The sequence below is a fragment of the Hyalella azteca genome, unplaced genomic scaffold, assembly GCF_000764305.2.
Source record: "Hyalella azteca isolate HAZT.00-mixed unplaced genomic scaffold, Hazt_2.0.2 contig12792, whole genome shotgun sequence".
Taxonomy (NCBI): Eukaryota; Metazoa; Arthropoda; class Malacostraca; order Amphipoda; family Hyalellidae; genus Hyalella; species Hyalella azteca.
Window position 1 is genome coordinate 66346 of NW_025942739.1, and position 16050 is coordinate 82395.

The window sequence follows — 16050 nt, forward strand, 5'->3', positions numbered from 1 at the left end:
CCCTGTATCCCGAAGAGACAGTGGAGAAACCACCAGACTTCTTGCCACGGCCTATGAGGAGAAAAATATCATCAATGATCTTTAAAGTAAGAAGTTTGGGACCGAACAAACCGCCCGACTGCGCATACAGAAAATAATTGGAACGAAAGCTTTTTACTCGGATATATATTTCTAGTGATAATATTTTCATCTGGCAGATTTTTATTCTTTATGTGAATTTCAGGTTAATCGATATGAGTTTGCAGAAACTTTCTCGGTGAAAAGTGTATTTAAATAATGGATGGAGATAAGGTAAAAATCGCAATCGTTTCCAAAGATTTTCTGAAACAGCCAGGGAGTCCCACTACCGAGATGCAGCTTGAGAACGTATTATCGAATGTAGCTGCTTCCATCGCCGCTGAAACAGAAATTCAAATGAAAGGCACGCTCACTTTGCCGTTAAATGGTTAGCAAAGCAATGAACATTTTGATTCTCCCGCTTCGAGTTACGCCGTAATATGAGCTGCGTACAGAACCAGCAACGAGTTCACATAACGGCGCGAAAAGAACAATCAAAGAACCAAAATGTACATCTTTATTTTCTTTCTCTATCTATGACAAGTCATGATTCAGATTAGCTCGTTAATTAATATCTTAACTTTTCTAAACCTCAAAGTCTGCTTCTCTATGAACATGACTTGTCAGAACTCTGAGTCTCAATGAATGCATCCAAGTTTTAATACATAAAATTTTGGAAGTTAAATTTTCTGAAGACACAAGTTGATTTGAATTGGAGTAAACTTCATCCATATTTTATATAGATGATTTATTTTTTATATTCTTATTGAGACCGAGAGTAAACACTTCTCACAACAATTTAGTGAGCGCGTTATGGAAGCGAAAGATGCACTGTGAATTAGCAGATAATTACCCTGTACATGCCGGACACGGTCTGGAAAGCAGAACCCTTGGCACGTTTGCCACCTGTAAGAGGGAACACAAACATACTCCAGCTTTAGCTTGGTTCTTAATACATACAAAAACAGGAGCGTCATCGTTCATTGCCTCAGTATCAGTTATTGCAGGCGAGGTAACGTCAATGGTGTTAACACAAAACGCAGGTGAACTTTGAAGCAAAACTCGTTAATCCCACACATCTCAGCACATCATTGTTACAGAAAAGCTAAACAAGTGAGAACTTTCACAGTAAACTGCAATGTAAATTGGGCAATTTTTTGAGTAATCTGCGTAGCATGACCTCCGCCAAAAGCGAGTTGGAGTCATTTGTAAATGGTTGAAAAAGCTAGAAATACCAGAAGATAGAATTCAGTCAAACTCAAATTCGTCTGCTAATCGATGCAAGCAAATTAAGTTAATTGAGCGGCAGTGTAGATCAACTTAACATATTGTTAAGTCGAGTAGATTAGCTTGGCTATTTTAAAAGCAATGAGTTTGGTTAGAAATCACACAGCTTTTTAATTTATGATAAAAAACGAGCGGCAACGGTCAATAGTTACCCTGTATAGTAGAGATACGGTCTGAAAACCAGACCCTTTGGCTCTTTTGCCGCCTGGGTTGCGTGCCAAGGTTGAAGGGGATTCAGAAATGAAAGGAGAAGGAAAGGAAAAAAGGGAATAATTACTACGGGTAGAATGGTAACGCTATTATTATCCTTTATCAATGCAATTGTTCACCGCCCATGTTGGTGGGTTTCGGTAACTTTTCTAGCGGGAAACAAGCGTTCGGTAGTTTTAGAATCGAACGTGGTAGGGGAAAATTGTGGTAATATAACAGGGTGAACTCGACTTGATCATTGATCGAGTTTTAATCATGATAGAGACTTGCTAAACTCGGTTTGACTAGTAGGGAGAACACACAAGTTCGATGGTTCTGAGATCGAACTGGGCAGAAGTTGTTAGTGGGAGTCGAAGGCATCACTCAATTTGAACGTGTCGGGGTCATCAGTCCTTTGTAAACTACACAAGGGATAAACTATGTTTTTAAGTTCAAGACACAATTTGATAATTTGAGGTCATGAAACAAGAAATGCATTGAAAAATTCCTATGTCTCTTTAAGAATTAAAATTAATCAATTTAATATAAGTATAACAATCGAAAACTGAACGGAAATGATCCGTTCATTTTAATATCATACCTGCTGCTTAATTTCCAAGTTGGGTATTAAGTGGATTAATGTCGACTTAAAATATCAAAATTTATAATTCACCTGAACATTATCACTGACTAGTAGGATGGAGATCTACCAATAATAGGAAAATAGCTGGAAGCAATATTTTCTGGGGTGAAAGGTACTTCTGGTAGATATCTATTGTAAAGTATGTTAATTATACGGATGAAATGAAGCCCATATTTGTCATTTTTGCTACACTTTAGTATGATATTAATTGTATTTCCATTGTAGTGTCAAGTGGTAACGATGTGGTAGTTTTGCCCAGCCAGGAGAAGACACTCTGTGGGAAGAAGAAAAATTCTTAATATTTAAACTATATTTTATCTAATATCTTGAAGAAAATTTAATGGACAAAAAAAAAAACATAATCTCATTCTCAAAAACCGCAAAGAAAATAAATGTTGATGACAGCAGAAGTAAAACTTCATAGTATGAGCTATAATGAAATATTATACGAAGCTTTGCTCATAATGTGATCAATGATTGTTGTTCCATGGAGCGTTATAAGTATTTTATTCTACTTTCTGAATCTGCATTGCATTCAAATGACAATTTTCACACTGACCTAAGGAATGATTTAGAAATGAGTTAATGATTCGGTAGCGTAACCTTTTTTTACAGCACTAACCATCTTTTGATTCTACTTTAAAAGCATATTTCTCGCACATGTTCCCTATTAACTTACCACCCTTGCCACCAGCATCACCGCCACCAGACTGGCCGGGGTGGTCAGCGAAGATGGTCTGGATGAGTTCGCTGGTACCCTTCTTGAACTGGTCGACGACCGTGTCGTTCAGGGGATCCTTGTTCTTCTCGAGCCATCCAGTAAGGTTGTAGGGGACGGTACCTGAAGGATACGGAACTTGTCACAACAGATACATGCAGGTAGCGATGAAATAAAATGTCTTCTTATACATATTTCTACAATTTACCAAATGTGTAGTGTAGAAACCTGTGGGGAGTGAGAATGTGGTAAGGGTACATAGCCTGAAGGACGGCACGCAACTTGTCAAAAGTAACAGATGCAAGTAGCTATGAAATAGAATTTCTTCTCGTTCGTTTTTCAATTTCGTAGAGCCTTTGAGTGAAGTGCATAAAAAGTTTACCCGTTCATATCCTATCGAAGTTTTTTTTTATTTTTTTGCTCGCTATATATATATATACCAAACTAATGATTAACGTGCCCTCGAAGTTCGGTTAAACCAAACGTAACGACAATCGTTTCGTAGAATAGTAATAAAAGTCAATGTAATAATGAATACATTCGTAAATTGAAATTACTCCACTAGGAAGTATTGGTACATTGAAAAAAGAAATGACCGTGTTCAAAGAATTAACACAAAATGTTATTCTCATTTGTTGTCCCAATAATACTCCATTTGATTGATACTTAAAGAGGAAAGGAAATCAGATGTATAATTGTCAAAAATAATGCTAATTTTAAATACCTCTCCAGGTTAAATGGAGAGTTTGTGTCCTACCATGGCCTATATTATGTATTAGAAGTATATTGACAATATTTAAAGTGTATCTCACCGGCGTAATGCACAATGGCGAAGTGAGCCTCAGCTTGGCCGGGCTTGGGGGGCTTGGGCTTGATGAAGTTGGGGGACTTGCCGAGATGGTTAGCGTTCAACTTCTCAGTGAAGGACTTGTCAGTGGCCTTGGGGAACATAGACTCTTCCTCCAGGATGGAGAGAAGACCCAGGGGCTGAGGAAATATACAAGTAGAATCTTGACAACTCATCAAATATTAACAGCGTTCATAATCTATATGACTCAAGAAGTAGGAGACAATATTGTGAACAATATAATTTCATATAATTCATGTAGATCATTTAAAACGAGAATTATTCCTGTCTTATAATATAGGAACTCACCGTGTATTCTAAAGACATTCATTACAGTACACTAGATGCAACACTTCCCGACTAAAACAACTTTGAAAAGCAGCATTTTGACGAGCGTTGATGGTTAATTAGCGAGGAGACAATATCAGGAGTAAAGTAGGAAGGGAAAGGCATGGGTGTCAAAACAACAGAGTTAAGCTCAGTAAAGTGGCTAAAAAATGTGTAGATACTCCATTTAAGCAAATTTATTAGTGAGAAATAAAATTTGAGCAACAAGATTTATTTTTGTACGGCGGAACGATGCGAAAAGCCGTTGTTGGCGTTAAGTTTTAAAAGCTACCTTCTCGATCAACTCTATGCAGGCTTGGAGATCCAAACCAAAATCGATAAAGGTCCATTCAATTCCTTCTCTTTTGTACTCCTCTTGTTCAAGTACAAACATGTGGTGGTTGAAGAATTGCTGCAACTTCTCATTGGTGAAATTGATACACAGCTGTTCGAAACTGTTGAACTGAATCGAGAGAAGAAAAGCCCACATGAGTTTGTGGCTGCGATCAAGATAAAAGTGAACTTCATAGGCGAGAGATATACGAACATAGGTCGGGGAAAGTTCTTTGTCTTAGCAAGAACTTTAAATGGGAAAGACACGCAGACATAGACACACGAAACGAGCGCACCGTTTCCCAATGACGGTTACTCAAAGGTCAGGGACTTTTAAAGATCCTGTGGAGAAGGAAGGACTTATGTGCTCAGTCTGCTTGAACACATGCGACAAAAAGGGTTGTTAGTGGATCATTGTCAGGTTAAGATGAACGGGGAACCGATTCCAATTACGTAATCGATAAAGGAACAAGCGTTCTATATTAAAGCAAATCTAAAATTTTTCCCTCTCAGTCTCAGACGGGAGAGGATTCTTGAAGATTGAATGAGCACTGAAGACTCTCATAGTCTCAGTGTTTTACCTTCTCAATGAGTTCAATACAAGCTTGCAGATCAAGACCAAAGTCAATAAAGACCCAGTCAATGCCCTCTCGCTTATATTCTTCTTGCTCCAGTACAAACATGTGATGGTTGAAGAATTGCTGGAGTTTTTCATTTGTGAAATTGATACACAGCTGTTCGAAGCCATTGAACTGCACGATAACAATGAAAATGGGCCGAATGAATAAATGTTTTCCATTCTTTTTGAAGTTCTTGGAAATTTTAGCCGAGCGGGACAAAAAACTGGGGCAATAAACATTTACGGACCCAAACATCGTTGGTGAACTTTACTGGAACAGAAGTTATTCTAGTGAGGAGAAATATTCCGTTAATTAGGAGGATTGGGAGGGAGTTTACATCTGCTCTGGGAACGTTGGGGGAGGGAATGGAATGAAGCATTGAATTACAATTGGGACTGGAAATAGCCAACGGGGACAGTACAAAATGCTGCTTTGCTTTCGTTGTTTGAAATTCATATATTATTACCAGGCACCAGCTTTGAGATTGGAATTAGTAACAACTCAATCATCTTATAAATAATATTAAGGGCTTCAACGCGGCTACAAGAACATGGAATATAGAATAAGTGTATTATAATGGGAAACATTTTCAAGGGGAATTCCAGCATGCATCTGTTATTCGGGAGGCGATTCGAAAATCGGGAGAATACATAACAACATATTGGAGGGAGAGCGAGGGAGACTGAGTTGGGTGGTGGGACACTGTAGGTTGAAAGGAAATACGTCTAGTAAGAAAAAAGTTTCCAAGTAAATGAGTTCTAGATAAGAAGTATGTGTCTTGAGTTATTCCTTGAGCTCGATGTTGAATGATTTCCCGATCTAGCCTAGTGGGGTCACTAGGCATGAGACTAAAACATGCTACTACGAGGAGGTGAAGTGCTGAAAAAACACTTATGAAAATGCGCTCACTTTGCCAGGGTCCACAAACATTTTGTGCCCAGTTGATGGAGTGCAAAATTCATTCAATATAGGGAAACTCGGATTCTAATTTTTACTATTGTTCTCATCGATGCAGGGGCTACTAATTCTCTAATATGACCTTCAAAGTGCATTTAAGGTAGATTCAATGCAAGAATAATAAATCGATTACGGGGAGCTAACTATGTCGCTAACGATAATTAAATCTTGGGAATGTACATCATAGAGCCTGCTAATTCGGGATTTAAGTTACCTTCTCGAAAAGTTCAATGCAAGCTTGTAGATCCATACCAAAATCAACGAAAGCCCAATCAATTCCCTCCTTCTTGTACTCTTCTTGTTCAAGAACGAACATGTGGTGGTTGAAGAACTGTTGCAACTTCTCGTTACAGAAGTTGATGCAAATTTGTTCGAAACCATTGTACTGTGGAAAATTTTTTGACAAGAATACAAAGAAGTGAGCGATAAGTAGAATAGGGTGAGGAAAATAAGAAGCATGAGGAAATAATTATCCAATACAAACGCCGCGTAAATGTCCACTCGAAACTCTCGGGCGAAGATTATTTAGAAGTCTTCGTTAGGTCTCGAGTAGCAGCAATTTTTTGTGAGCTTGAATGTAAGCATTTAGTTTGGCTTCAACGTGACATTTGTTATAGAATCCAATTCGGTCAAGAGAATTGGAATATTCTTTTTGAGTAAAGCTGTCGGACTCTAGGCATGGAAATATGCTGTCGAAGACATCATTTGTACCTTCTCGAAGAGCTCAATGCAAGCCTGCAGGTCCATACCAAAGTCTACAAAGACCCAATCAATTCCTTCGCGCTTGTACTCCTCTTGTTCAAGAACGAACATGTGGTGGTTGAAGAATTGCTGCAACTTCTCGTTACAGAAGTTGATGCAAATTTGCTCGAAGCCATTGAACTGTTAGATTTAAACAAACACTTTTGAGTCTTGCGTTCGCTAGTTCTTATTCCCTTTAGATGCCCAACGAAAGTTGGGTGATACATTTCCTCTTAGATAAAGTGAAATAAACTGTTGGAATATAAAGTTTTGGGGTTCGTACCGCTGCGCGAGATGGTCGAGCTGGGATTTAAGTATCCGCCTTATTTTGGCTTTTCGCACGTCGGTTAAAAAACTGGGGTGAATATTTTTTGGAGGAGGGACATATCCAAATTTTGGTTCGCACTCATAAAAAGGGACAAGTTGAAGAGCAATGTCAGAGATCTGATACATGGGGGACATGAAAAAACTGAAGAAGTCAGTATAACGAAACCGTAGTCAGTAAATGGAAGCTCCGGAAGATTGTTGAAAAAGGGAGACGCTTGAAATGAAATATAAAAGTGGGGACATACAAAGATACTTGGGGAAAATGGAGGGCTTAGATAAGTTTTCCAGAAAATATTAGACGACCACTTGCTGGTTTCTCGTATAAAAGGGGGGCGGGGGGTAAATATTGGGATTCCGCACGTGATGGAAACTTTGGACACTTATTACCTTCTCAAAAAGCTCAATGCAAGCCTGCAGGTCCATACCAAAGTCTACAAAGACCCAATCAATTCCCTCCTTCTTGTACTCTTCTTGTTCAAGAACGAACATGTGGTGGTTGAAGAATTGCTGCAACTTCTCGTTACAGAAGTTGATGCAAATTTGCTCGAAGCCATTGTACTGTCGACATTTTCAAGCAAAATATCTGAAATTGCATTCTCGGGCCACGCCTCAAATTTCTGTATAATAATTTGTAAGGATTGGATTGATTGGGTACATTTCTGGGGGTACATTTCTTGGAGGGGAGCCTAGAGAAATGGGGTCTGATCGTTCATCGCTGAATAACTTATCTAGGTAACGATAATCATCGCTAGGAATCAAATGGAAAAATAACTTGAACGAAGAATTTGGAAAAAATGAAGTGTAAGATTTAATGAAGACTATAATAATAATAATTATAACGTACATTTATATCAATATATTTCAGTATTTCAATATTTCAGCTATAATTACCGAGTGATATTAATATTCTTTTAGTGGAAACTTACGTCGAAGATCTCGAAGCCAGCAATGTCCAAGACACCGATGAAGTGGACACGCTTGAGGCCAGTCTCAAGAGTAACGTTACACTTCCTCACAAGCCACTTGAAGACGCGGTCAAACATGGCCTTAGCCATGGCACCGACGGAGTAGGATACTTGCTGCACGTTCCTACCCTGGGTCACGAACTCGTTACCGACCTTGATCTTGGGCTTGGTCAAGTTCTTGTACAGATCAGCGCCGTCAACGCCGAGCAGCTTGCCGACGATATCACCGACCTAAGGGAGAGAAAAGTTTCTCGCGTTGACGAAAAATGCTGAATGAAAGAACGGTTTGCAGGTAAATACATTAGGGGTAGGATACTGGTTTTCTACAATCGGAGTAAGAAAGAAATCAGTGAATGAAGATTCGGCTTATCCTGATGATTTAAGATAGTGAACTACCAATGACGGTTGATTGCAGTCGAATTAATTTGCTTTTAGATGCCTATCTTCACAGAATAATATATTCAGCCAATATTCTTCACTCGTTAAAAATATTTGAAATGAATACATATAAAAAGAACGATGATGAATTGCAATCAAACTAACTTGCTTTTCGATGCCTGTCTTCACGAAATAATATCTTCAGCCAGTATTCTTCACTCGTTAAAAATACTTGAAATGCATACATATATGTAAAAAGAACATCCTACTTAATCACCTCAGTGCCGTCGGGTTCAGCCTGCTCCTCTCGACCTCTCTGCTTGAACTTCATCTCACCGAAGTGCATGACGCTGGCAGTCACCTTGTAGCAGTCATCCTTCTCAGTCTGAGTGAAGCCCAACACATCGAAGGCAACCTGTGTGATGCAACGGGGAAATATGAGACGCTCTGCCCGTGAATATACAGAGTTTTTAGTTGCATGTGTTTCATTCAGCATCTATCCAAATAAAGATTATTTAGGTTAGATATTTTCAGATTATTTGGGATTGAAGTTGAAGTATTTAGGAATGTCGTGGTACTTTAGCGAAACATGTGACTGGAAATGCACCGCGAAATATTCCAAATTTCCTAAAAAGTGATTTTTTTTCAATAATTTTTGCTGTGAGAACAGTTTGATGTTGTTTTTTTCAGTGAACTAAAATGTGGTTGTCATAAAAAAAATTGTTTTGCATTACGGCTTCTATCTTCATTAAATTTAATATTTTCATAAGGTTTGAAGCAAAAATTATAATTCGCGTTAAAAATTACTACGAAATAAAAAAACATGCAATTACGTTATTGATAATTTAATTTGAGCATTAAAGTATCCTTAAGCAGCTGAAGAGAAACTATGAAATGAAATGCACAAATACGAACAGCTAAACATTATTCTAAGGAAATATGAACAACGGAACATTTAATCTGAAGAAATCTTAACAGCGGAACATTTACTTCGAGGAAATACGAACAGCGGAACATTTACTTCGAGGCAATACGAACAGCGGAACATTTACTTCGAAGAAATACGAACAGCGGAACATTTACTCCGAGGATATACGAACAGCGGAACATTTACGTCGAGGAAATACGAACAGCGGAACATTTACTCCGAGGATATACGAACAGCGGAACATTTACTCCGAGGATATACGAACATCGGAACATTTACGTCGACGAAATACGAACAGCGGAACATTCAATCCAAGAGGCTGGTATGTCAGCGGATAGTTCCAGAAAATGACTGGTATAGTTTCCAATAACGGAAAATTACAGCTGAATTCCAAACATGAATATAAAGATTTTTAGAAGTAAGTTTAAGAGGAATGAATCTGAGCAATTTATTGCCTTTTGATAAGTGGAAGGTATTTTTTGTTTGAATATATAATACAAGGCAATTAAACTGATGCAATTCAAGTGTTCAGGGTAGGGGACGATTGCTTTACATTTCCGTAATGTAGGTGGAAATTCTGGTTTATACGTCAAAAAGGGGACACGAGGAGGGACCTAATGTTGGTTAACTTACATCAGTGAACTCCATCTCTTCAGCATCATCGATGGATGCGACAGTAATTTTACCCTGGGACACATAGTGATAATCGTAGATGTCGTTGCTGAGGCAGCAGATGGCTGCACGTGCGAAAGGACAAGAAAAAAAATTTAAATTAACCTCCGTCTCTGTGAGGGCTATAACGTCACAATTATTGATTAAAATGCTAGCGCTTCGAAATCATCGTGAAATTTATGAGTTTGTGATGGTGAACTTTGTACAGGACGTGGTGATCAAGATGACAGGACATTAAAAAGCTTGTTGCTGCTACAACAGAAAACAATCAAATGCGAAAAGAAGTCTTAGTGATTACAGTATAGATAATGTTAATAACATGCTGGAAAAAGGCTAAAGTTTATGTTGAGAGGTCAAGTGAAACTCGTAAGTAAAAAGCCACTGAGTAACATCGTTGGTCACGGTGGATCAGAAGTGCAAATAAGGCGTTATTGATGGTAATGATTACTCCTATGGTTGCGACCAAAATTTGTAGGAAAAGGCGCATGCAAATTTTTTACTTTAAGCGATGACACCAAACTAGTTGGCGGATTACGACGCTAGACGATTCAACTGGTGAGGACAGACTTACGTCAGTGTATTCCATCTCCTCAGCGTCGTCAATGGAGGCAACAGTGACTTTGCCTTGGCTTACAAAATGGTAGTCGTAGATATCGTTTGAGAGGAAGCAAATTGCTGTAGGTTGTCGTCCACAACAAAGTGTCAGGGAAAGAGACAAGTAGAAGTCTTATTAATTTAACGCCTTCCAGTTGGAGACCGGGCAATTGGGGAACCATTTTGAAAAAGTAGCATTCAAGGAAAGGGTGACAATACTAAGGACAATAGGGAGTTTTATTGAGTCCATCAAGGGAATACAGGAACTTTCATGTAGCACAGCAGAAGTATTCGTGCCAACCATTATTAAAAGGGAACATTTTTCTCACATTTATTTGGTTGAAGATTATAAAACCACATACGATATAATTTATTTCTCAGAAACATGACTGGGGTTCCATAGACATGTTCATTTGAAAATAAATGCCGTCAGATATTTTGACGGGAATCAAAAGGAAGGGGGAACACAATGCATATTAAAAGTAATTGAAACTTTCTGTTGATAATACAGAAGTTAAGGGGCGGGGGGATTGCTGTCCGACGCTAGACGTCGACGACTTGAAGTTCCTGCACTATCATTGTTGATATTTTGCCAAACTTTTGAGAAAAGAAGTATACAACGCAATCAGCAATGAATTTGCTCATGCAAGTGAATTTTCACTGAAGGTCAACTACAATCAACGATGATAGCGAGCAGATTTCAATCAAATACATGAACGACGAAAGGATTTACTTTTACCAGTACTGAACAAATGTTTATACCTTGATCACCTGTTATTAAAGTAGACAACAGTTGGGTTCAAAAACTGATTGGGGCAGTTATTCGAAGAGTTAAAAGTTAAAAGATATGGGACAAAATTCTTATTTTGGGTGGGTGGGGTTTCCAGAAAAATAATAACTATCATTGACCTATCGACGGCCAATGTTTGGGGTGGACTTTATCTTAATCAAAGGGAATGATATTTTTATGGACGACAAATTAATTAAATTTAATAATTAATTAAATTACCGATAGGGAGGATGCCGATGGATGAAAAAATGAATATCATAATGCAACATGAAAATTCAATGTGGATCATTTCACTTACTGGGAAACATTCTGGGTATACCTCATAACACAGATCCAATAAATTTTACTCAATTGGTGATATCTTAACTTCCGATTATTCTCAAAAATACAAGATATTCTATGTATTCCAAAGGAAAAATAATGAGAATATGATAGTAATGTATAATCAGATTAATTGATGTCAATTTTTTTACGGAAAGGTTGTTCTGAAATAAGTTAAAATTAAAACTGATTTCTGCTTGTAGTTTTAAGCAAGTGTCTCGAAGCTTGACACTATTACTCTTAATCTTTGATACTGTTGTTGGGGATATATTTATATGTGTTTGTGAGGTGGTGAGACAGGAAGTGGTACACGTCGAAGTAGTATTATTATGTGAGTAGGACTAGTAGTAGATGGTGGTATGGCTGGTAATATGTGAGTATTGGCGATGTAAAGTACACATGCCATCATAGCCATTGCAGTAAACTGGAAACTACAAAGATATAGTTTATAGGTTGAATCGTTGATGAAAATTTTTCTGTTGTTGGTGTTGTAAATATGATGGTAAGTATAGTAGTTGCTGCTGGTGTAGCATTCAATAGTTTCAGTAGCCAAGAATTACTGTTGCATAGTTATTGTCATGAAAATGATAGTAATTAGTAGTTGCTGCTGGTGTACTATTTAATTGTTTATGTAGCCAATAATTACTGTTCCATAGTTTGTGTCATGAAAATGATAGTAATTAGTAGTTGCTGCTGGTGTGGTGAAAGGGAAACTTACGCTTGATGGTGGGGACCTTGTCGGACATCATCTGGTAGAAGATATGGTAGGAGCGCTCCAGAGGCTGCTGGGAGATGACACGGGCCTTCTCCAGCAGGTAGGTCTCAATATCAGCGCCCGACAGCTTGCCGGAGGAGCCGAAGTGGATACGGATGAACTTACCCTGGGGACAAACGGGATTTGTTTCTTAACGGGAAATAGAAATTCAAGACGATGTGCGCTGAATATATTCATTAGATATTTATCTATACATGTTAAGTGTTTAGCCGAAGTGGATACGGATGAACTTACCCTGGGGACAAACGGGATTTGTTTCTTAACGGGAAATGGAAATTCAAGACATTATCACAGTGCGCTGGATATATCCATTAGATATTTATCTATGCATGTTAAGGGTTTGGTTTAGGAACGAGTTTCCGAATCAGCGTCTACAGAAATTAGGAATAACATGATTGGATGGAATCAAAACGGAGGAAATTCGATAGAATTTAAGAAAAAGAATTGTTTGAATTGAAAGCTTAATTTTTTGACTGCGAACGTTTTTTTCTACCCTGAATGACCAAAAAATCGGAGTTGACGTTTATAGAATAAAGGTGAATAATTATAAAATTTGTTCGTTCAACGATGTGTTATAAGGTGAATTTGATGAAAGTTAAATTTCCACTTACGAAACGAGAAGAGTTGTCGTTACGGACGGTCTTGGCATTACCGAAGGCTTCCAGTACAGGGTTGGTCTGGACGATCTGGTCCTCCAAGCTCTGTACGCAAGGGTTTAATTGAGTCAGTTGGGTTTAATAATCTAGAACATTGGATTGATATATCAGAAAAATGGACGTTATTACGGACTTTTTAAGCCCTTCCATGATAATTGAAGGAACTATTTAACGAAAATTAGGGTCCTATTGACTTTATCCTTGCCCATTGTTTAGACCCAAAAGTAAATCTTGGAACTTTCAATTTTTACGAATCACCTATATTTTCACGAATCACCTCTATTTTTACGAATCACCTCTAGTTATGCACAAGGCAAGGAGTAAAGTTGGTAGTTATCAAGATTGAATTTGCGCTCATAAGTTCTACTGAAATATGTTCATGTTATATCCTAGAAACATAATCTTTTTATATTTCTTCCTAACCTGCTTCTGCTCGGCATCCTTCTTCTTGGGGTTGACGGCAACGTTGGCGAAGTAGGCAATTACCTTCTTGGTGTTCTCGGTCTTACCAGCGCCAGACTCACCACTGTTGGGCACAGGAACTTTTTGAGTGAATTTTGTATGCAAAATAAGAATAAATACGTACAGAAAATCGAGGAAAAAAAAGTTTATTTCCGAGACTCACCACTGTTGGGCACAGGCATTTTTTGAGTCAATTTTGTATGCAAAATAAGAATAAATACGTACAAAATCGGGAAAAAAGTCTTTTTCCAAGTAAAGCACTTTTTGAGGGAATTTTGTATGCAAAATAAGAATAAGTACGTATAAAAATCGGGAAAAGTCTTTTTCCAAGTAAATCACTTTTTGAGTGAATTTTGTATGCAAACTGAGAATGAATACGTATAAAAATCGGGAAAAAAGTCTTTTTCCAAGTAAAGCACTTTTTGATGAATTTTGTATGCAAACTTAGAATGAATACGTATAAAAATCGAGGAAAAAAGTCTTTTTCCTAATAAAGTTGCTGAATGACGAATGCAAAATTTGATGGTGATATTGAATTGCAAAGTGAAAATTTGATTAAATTCAACATGTACTAATATTTAACGCTGCATGAAAGAAAGGGTGCTTGGTATATATGTCATTCGCTTTTTTTTTCATTATCTACATTTTTGAATTAACAATACCGATGGATTCCATATTTATTGTCATATGTTCACAAAATTAATAACGTTAGTATTAAGAAAAGAAACTTACGTGATAAGCATAGACTGGTTGTCGTGGTCTGTGTAGAAGAGAAGGAGGGAAAATTTATTAGAAAATTATTATCAAGCTTAATTTATTAGAAAAATTATTCCTAGGCAAAAGACGGGAAACCTAACCGTGAAAAACTATGCACGAGTCTAATATTGTAATCTGACGTTTTCAACATAGTGTGAAGGAACTCGCATCGTATGATAATTCCATTTTACCATTTATATGCAAATAAATTTACGGTTTTAACTTCCGAATGTCCGTTCAACCATCATCATTGGTTGAGAATATAAGTATTCAATCTTTACTTGTTGGAGCTTGAATTGAGAATATAAGCATTTTCTTGGAGCTTGAATAAAAATGTTGGAGCTTGAATAAAAATCTCATAGTTAAAAAATGTCAGGTTCTCGCCCCTGTTTACTCATGCTCTGTAGGGTGGAGATTATAAACATAACCAAAATAGACTGGGTGGCTGGTAGGGTCTCTGACGGCCGAGAAGAAGTATTGGACCAGAGCCAAAGTTGAGCCCCAAATTGAAGTTTAGAGGTGAAAATATAAAGACCCGTTGATCAGGTAACTTTTTCAAATGTTGTTTCATGCACTCAGTTTGTATATAAATTTTGATTTGAATCGTATATGTACTGAAAGATAGTTGAAGAAATGAATTTGAACTGAATAAAATAATTTAGCTAGTGGTTTACTCGAAATTGTCCTATCATCGTCAAACAATCGAAGTTCATTAAAATACCGAAGGTAACTTTGATTTTTCGTTTGGTGTTAGAAATTATTTGGAAAGTAATGTGACACCAGTTAACCCAAAAGTGATATGAACGAAAAAATCATCAATCTGATTTCACATGAGGCATGCCGCTTGAGCTTTTTGATGTTTCAACTCATTCATAAAGTTCGTAAAATGCCTGACATGTTGCCAATTGATATGCAAATTTCCAATTCAACTAATTTTATTAAATGAAGCCACTTACTCTGCAACATGTCCATGTAGGCACCATCGGAGATGGCAAAGATGTGGGGAGGCACCTCATTACGGCGCTTGCCAATGTAGATCTTGGTGGTGCGGGCGGTGTAGATGGGGTAGCGCTTGTATGGGTTGATGGCAACGCAGAAAAGCCCAGAATAGGTGTAGATCAGCTTGGTGATGTAACGCTGCTTCAAGTTGTACAAGACGGAAGCGTCGTTGAGGTAAGTCAAGTTGGACATGTCCTCGCACTTCTCGAACTTGGGAGGGTTCACCTGTCCTACCAGGTCCTTCTTGAAGTTCTTGGTCTCGCCACCGGGTACGACAACAGTGACCAAGTCACCCTTAGTACCCTGGATCTCACCCTGGACGAAACCTTCCTTCTCGTCGGGTACCCAGCAAGCCTTCTTGCCATCGTAGGGCTTGCTAGAGTCAATTCTCTTCTGTTCCAGAGAGACGTACAAGTACTCCGTGGGATCGGGATCAGGTCCCGTGCTCTTAAGGCTGATGTGGCCAGGCATGTTGGTGGCACAGAAGCGGTTGGTCGGAAGATTCTTTCAAGTCAGACACACGGTATCGCCAGAACAGCCCTGGGCTTTCCTGTAAACAGTGGAAACGCACACGTTAGTGACAGGTAATTATTGCTGAAATATTATGTAAATGATAATTACACTAAATGTACAAAATTTGGTGGGGGAACTATCGTTGCTTGTTTTAACAGAGGAAGGTGGGTTAATTAACTGTCTACATTTTCGTAT

The 16050-nt window shown here is 38.0% G+C and overlaps 1 protein-coding gene across 29 annotated transcripts in view; it reads right to left on the reverse strand.

The window, feature by feature from the left end:
- LOC108678476 (myosin heavy chain, muscle) overlaps positions 1-15917 on the reverse strand; it is a 37429-nt gene extending 21512 nt beyond the window's left edge. For 9 of the 29 annotated variants that reach the window (XM_018166911.2, XM_018166906.2, XM_018166905.2 and 6 more), the window contains exons 1-12: positions 15300-15917; positions 14320-14347; positions 13549-13651; positions 13081-13170; positions 12413-12575; positions 9951-10054; positions 8667-8804; positions 7973-8242; positions 7434-7604; positions 3707-3881; positions 2859-3017; positions 911-963 (exon numbers count right to left, since the gene is read on the reverse strand). In XM_018166911.2, the coding sequence (XP_018022400.1) occupies positions 911-963; positions 2859-3017; positions 3707-3881; positions 7434-7604; positions 7973-8242; positions 8667-8804; positions 9951-10054; positions 12413-12575; positions 13081-13170; positions 13549-13651; positions 14320-14347; positions 15300-15813 (1968 nt within the window). In that variant the 5' untranslated portion in view covers positions 15814-15917. Of the gene's footprint in view, positions 1-910; positions 964-2858; positions 3018-3706; positions 3882-4360; positions 4532-4982; positions 5154-6192; positions 6364-6689; positions 6861-7433; positions 7605-7972; positions 8243-8666; positions 8805-9950; positions 10055-10560; positions 10665-12412; positions 12576-13080; positions 13171-13548; positions 13652-14319; positions 14348-15299 lie in introns of all 29 variants that reach the window. The other 20 variants (XM_018166917.2, XM_047883393.1, XM_018166916.2 and 17 more) reach the window with 7 other exon arrangements.
- Between the last annotated feature and the right edge of the window lie 133 nt (positions 15918-16050).